At 31.0% G+C, this 5,319-nt stretch overlaps 1 protein-coding gene across 1 annotated transcript; it reads left to right on the forward strand.

Moving 5' to 3' along the window:
* The first annotated feature begins 2,069 nt into the window (after nucleotides 1-2,069).
* On the forward strand, nucleotides 2,070-4,857 carry LOC114390834 (60S ribosomal protein L13-1-like). Its single transcript, XM_028351729.1, has 5 exons — nucleotides 2,070-2,201; nucleotides 3,251-3,366; nucleotides 3,524-3,657; nucleotides 4,108-4,266; nucleotides 4,398-4,857. The coding sequence occupies exons 2-5, from the start codon at nucleotides 3,258-3,260 to the stop codon at nucleotides 4,617-4,619; spliced, it is 624 nt and encodes a 207-aa protein (XP_028207530.1). The 5' UTR covers nucleotides 2,070-2,201; nucleotides 3,251-3,257; the 3' UTR covers nucleotides 4,620-4,857.
* The last annotated feature ends 462 nt before the right edge of the window (nucleotides 4,858-5,319 follow it).

The following is a 5,319-nucleotide window of genomic DNA, read 5'->3' on the forward strand; positions in this document are numbered from 1 at the left end:
TAATTAAAATGTTGAATGCTTAGTATTGTAACGACCCAAAAATTGTTAAAGGACACTATGGCTATCACCCAAAAGGATTCATTTAAGTTCTTTCAAAACTCTTGAATTTAATTTAATTAATGAAAATTCTCATTTAGTTTTAGCAATTCTAAACATGTCATCAATCATTATCCATCATGAAATAAAAACATCATCAAGTCATATAAAACATAAATAGTATTGTGCCTGGTGCACTACAACATAAGCATATCCAAGCAAATAAAACAAGTATCAATGGTTCTCTTAAGAGAATAAATACAACAAAACCATAAATACAACATGTATCCAAACAACAAAGCAAAAAGATTAAGGGTCGAATCTCGATACTAAGTCCACCAACAAGTCCATCTCAACCATGAAAACATGTTTATCTGAAGCTACATCATTGTTTGCTCCCATTTCAACTAACACAATTATCATAGTTCAATAGAACAAAAAAGGTAAGCTTATTTTTTTATTTAAAAAACATAACATATAAATGACAACATGAAATAATAAAAATAAACTTCAAAAGAGATTTGAAATTTCACAAACACTAATAATATGGAAACCTTTTGCCAAATTACATAACAACATCCACTTCGAAACCAAAATATCCAAATGCAACATATTCATGAATTATGTTATACCATGCAAATGCTTACTTCAAGGAGATTTTCACCTTTTAAGTGATTAACTTAAGTACATTCCTTAACATAATCCTTTTCCTTAACTATTGGTGGAGACCTAAGTTTACCTTACGAAGAAAGTGTAGTTGTATTAGAAATAGATGAGTGTGAGGTAATGATTTACCTTAGTAAGACTTACAAAGACCTTAACATCTATAGGGGTTAACTACCACGAAAACCTTCAACACAAGTGGATGACCACCGAAAATCCTTAACTATAAGCAATGTCAATTATACATGTATGTATGATATGTCAACTTATCTAACAAACCAACATGCACCAATCATGGTATGTCAGCTTATTAGTATTTTAATAATCACATACACATATAAAATAATAAAACATTTAAGATTAAAAAATAGTTTGAAACTGTAAACTAAAATCACATAAGAAGATGAAAATGTTATTAAGCCTTTATTTGTTTTAATTTTTTGTTTTGTTTACTTACTATATATTTATACAACATTTTTTTATATAACAAATGAATCCTGTAAATAATGTTAATGTGTGTGTGTGCACGTATAATGTTGTGATTTATATTAAGTGACAATAAATAATATAAAAATATAATTTTTTTTTGTTAAGCATTCTCCATATGTATTAAAATTATATTATATATTGTTTGTATATGAAAGAAATATTTTTTATATAACTTTAGAGAATTACCTTATTATATTTTAAATTAGAAGTTGGAAAAAAATAATTTTAAATTAAACAACGATGTGGAAAATAGTAATTTTATATTTTGAATGTGTAATATTAAAAAATAGACTAAAGTATATCAAGATGGCCAATTAATGAAACGTAGTATAAAGAGGTAACATATCAAATTTTAATCAGTGTTTTTCAGACAAATTATAAGCGAAGAAAATATAATTTATCCTTTAATAAATATAAATAAAAATAAATAAAATATGCTAAATTATGATATATTATACAGCTAAATTAAATAAATAAGCGATTCAGTTTAAGAAATTTTAAATTTTCAAATAAATCAATTGAAATAAATCAACCATTTAATTGATATAAGAAAGCATAACCAACCATTTCAATAAAAAAAAATCATGAAAATAATTATAAGAAAAGTAAAATTAATTTGAAAGTAATAAATAATTTCATAATTTTGAAAATGAAAAATGTTAATTATTAAGATAAAACCTAATTAAAAATAATATAAAAAAGTTTATAATGTTAGGTTTAAATTTATCAAAAAATAAGTAGACATTTTTTTATTATTAATAATATTTTTTTTTTAATAAAACGACATTAACAAAATTCGTGCAATTAGCACAAGAGTTTCCTAAGATGATTATATATAGCTATTTAAATGCGAACTAATTTTAATGAGGCCCATAAAGACATACACGGTTGGGCTGGCCCATATTTGAGAAGCCCCTTTAAAAACCTAACACTAACCCTTCCTTTCTTTGCCGAATGTGTCTCTCCGCAGCAGCCACACTTCTTCGCCGTTTCAGCTGAAGAGCCATCCGCAGGTGGTTTTCATCGCTTTAGAGTTTTGTTTTCTTCTAATTCGTTGCGTTTTTGGTTTCTACTCGTAAATCATAGTTGTGTTTGGGATTCACTTAAAGATGTTCAAATTATCGCCGTTTGTGGCTTTTGTGTTTCTTTTGGTTTTGAAAGATGTGACTGAGACACGTTATTGTTTTGTGTATACCTAGTTTTTTTTTGTTTTTTTTTATTTTTATCGGCGGCATCTTTCGTTAGACTATGAACTACGTCTCGTTTTCTATAGTGATGTTGTAGTGTTGAAATATGATTTTTGAACCCTTTTATTTATTTATTTGTTTATTAATTTTGTTTTGTACCAAATAATTAAAAAATGTTGATATATTCGTATGAAGTATATTATGTCCACCGTTCTAGTAAGATTGGTGCGGTCAGGCCGTTCAGCATATTTTATGCTTGCTGATACTAACATTGTAATAGTACATGAAGATATAAGCTTGTTTCTTTGGATTAAATCTTTTAATTAAAGGGCTACATGGCATGATTAAGAATTTGATTGAATTCACAGGAAGATGCGAAATGTGAAGCTGTATACTTTATCTTCTTAACATGTTTTAGATCCAATGTATAACCTGATTTTTTTGTTGTTTTTAGTTTAGCTTATATACACGGTCTGTGCAAAACAATTTTCATGCAAATGTCCAATTAGATTTTACCATTTTATCACGTCAACTTATAAATTATACGATGTGATGATAAGGTAAATTCTTATTTGTGTTTGTATAAAAATTTACATTGAACAGTATTAAAACAATGATTGTTATCATAACTGTATAAAAAATGATAATGGTTTTTCCTAGATAGATACCTCTAGGATTTTACAACCACTGGAGAACTGGATTTTTTCTTTTGGTATCATTCTAGCGCGCTTTATCATACAGAATATTAAATTTGTATCAATTTAGTTTAAAATGGTATAGTATGTTAATTGGGGTTTGTAGTTGATTTGTCTTTTTTATATGATCTTATGTCGACCCTGTTGTTTTATTTGTTCTTTTATTGCTGTAATTTGTAGGTAAGCAATGGTTAAGCATAATAATGTTATCCCCAATGGGCACTTCCGGAAACACTGGCAAAACTATGTGAAGACTTGGTTTAATCAACCAGCCCGAAAGACCAGAAGACGGTTGGGTAATTTAACCTAATCTCTTGCTCTTTTTTAACATTGTAATACTTAATTAATCAGTCTGGCTTAATACTTGTAATTCAAGAAACAAGAATCAGCTTGAGTTGTCAACAATTGTTGTGTGTATCTTTATATTTTGACTCGTGGGTAACACTTTTTCAGCTCGGCAGAAGAAGGCTGTCAAGATTTTCCCCAGGCCTACTGCTGGATCTCTCAGGCCTATTGTTCATGGCCAGACTCTGAAATACAACATGAAAGTCAGAGCCGGGAGAGGATTTTCACTGGAAGAATTGAAGGTAAAATGACTTATTCTGACCCCATTCTTGCAAAAGCAACTGTTATGAGTTATGACTTGCTATGGATCATTGATTGGTGGCGTAATACAATGGGCTTGACAGTTATATCTGTCTGTACTTTTCATACTAGCTAAGCCCTCTTCATTCATAAATATCTGAAGATAACTGCAAGGGAGCCCCATGCATTATTTCTTTTTTGCATTCTTGTTATGGAAGAGCTCTATATTGTACACCACCGAACATGGACATTGCTTGTTATACTTTATGAAATGTTGATTTCATTGAAATTCTAAATTATCTCTGTTTTCATTTAAGTTTACATGATTCATGTTGGAAAGGGACCAAAAGGAAAGTTAAGACAGCAAATACATAAAAAAGCTGTCTAAAACATTAGAAATTCTTCCTTTATATCTTTTCTTCCTGACAGACTAATTCTTTTATATATCCTAGGCTGCAGGAATTCCCAAGAAACTTGCTCCAACTATTGGGATTTCTGTTGATCACCGCAGAAAGAATCGTTCTTTGGAGAGTCTGCAGGCCAATGTGCAGAGGCTCAAAACCTACAAGGCTAAGTTGGTTGTGTTCCCAAGAAGGGCACACAAGGTCAAGGTAAAGCTAAATTCTTCAATCATTAATTTGATGATTATGTGCAAATTTTATTTATTTTATGGTCATCATTACCTTGTAAGTAGTAAACATTGAAGTTTGAGATTGTTTACATCCCTAATTTTGCTTTGCAGGCTGGTGATTCTAGCCTTGAAGAGCTGGCAAATGCCACTCAAGTCCAGGGTCCATTCTTGCCCATTGTGAGGGAGAAGCCAACTGTTGACCTTGTTAAGGTAACAGACGAAATGAAGGCCTTCAAAGCATACTATAAGCTTCGTCTTGAACGCACCAACAAACGCCACCATGGTGCCCGCCTAAAGAAGGCTGCTGAAGCAGAGAAGGAGGACAAGAAATAAGGTCCTTGAGAAGACAGTTTGTAATCCATATTATAGTTGTGAGAAATTTTTGTTTGATGGTCTGCGCCCTTAGCTTTATGGAGATCATGAGTTTTAAAGCACCACCCTTACAATTTTTGTTTGAACTCAAGTCTGTTAATTTAATTAGCACTCTGGTCTGTTTTGATTATTTCTTTGGTTTTGTCCTTGGTTGTTCAAGTTGTCTTTTTTAATTGTTAGCATGCACGCTTTCCAGGCATTGAACTTGATCTTTCTTAGCTATATTGCTGGGGACAGGAAATTGTGCGAGTAGAGTTGAAGGCATATGATGAATCGTCGTGTGGTTAAAGTTGGTTTTCAATTTTTAATTGCAAACCCTGATCACTAAATTTCCTGCGGCCAGTTATAATTAATCTAGAACCGTTGTGACTTTGTTTGGGCCATTGACTTAATACTGTCCAAATTTGAACTTGATCCTTGCCATTCCCCATCCCAACACTAGCGAGTCCATTTAAATTGCGGACTAACCTATTAATCCCTCTATAAATTTATGCATATAAACTCCATAGAAATTCTGATTTTTAAACATCTCCCAATATCAACTTGCTTTCATATGATCATATAAGTTGAATCGCACATCGTGGTTAAGCAATTCTCTTATTAATTAAGCTGACATTCAGCTGGTGTAGTTAGAGTGCAACTCAAAAGCCGAATTAGTAAA

This window comes from Glycine soja, chromosome 16 (assembly GCF_004193775.1).
Source record: "Glycine soja cultivar W05 chromosome 16, ASM419377v2, whole genome shotgun sequence".
Classification (NCBI taxonomy): Eukaryota; Viridiplantae; Streptophyta; class Magnoliopsida; order Fabales; family Fabaceae; genus Glycine; species Glycine soja.

What these genes read in the sequence shown, in the direction of transcription:
- LOC114390834 (XM_028351729.1), top strand. Translation starts at nt 3,258, where the DNA reads ATGGTTAAGCATAATAATGTTATCCCCAATGGGCACTTCCGGAAACAC. An exon ending in TTTCACTGGAAGAATTGAAG is followed by an intron (nt 3,658 to 4,107) that starts GTAAAATGACTT and finishes TATATATCCTAG; the next exon opens with GCTGCAGGAATTCCCAAGAA. An exon ending in GAAGGGCACACAAGGTCAAG is followed by an intron (nt 4,267 to 4,397) that starts GTAAAGCTAAAT and finishes TTTGCTTTGCAG; the next exon opens with GCTGGTGATTCTAGCCTTGA.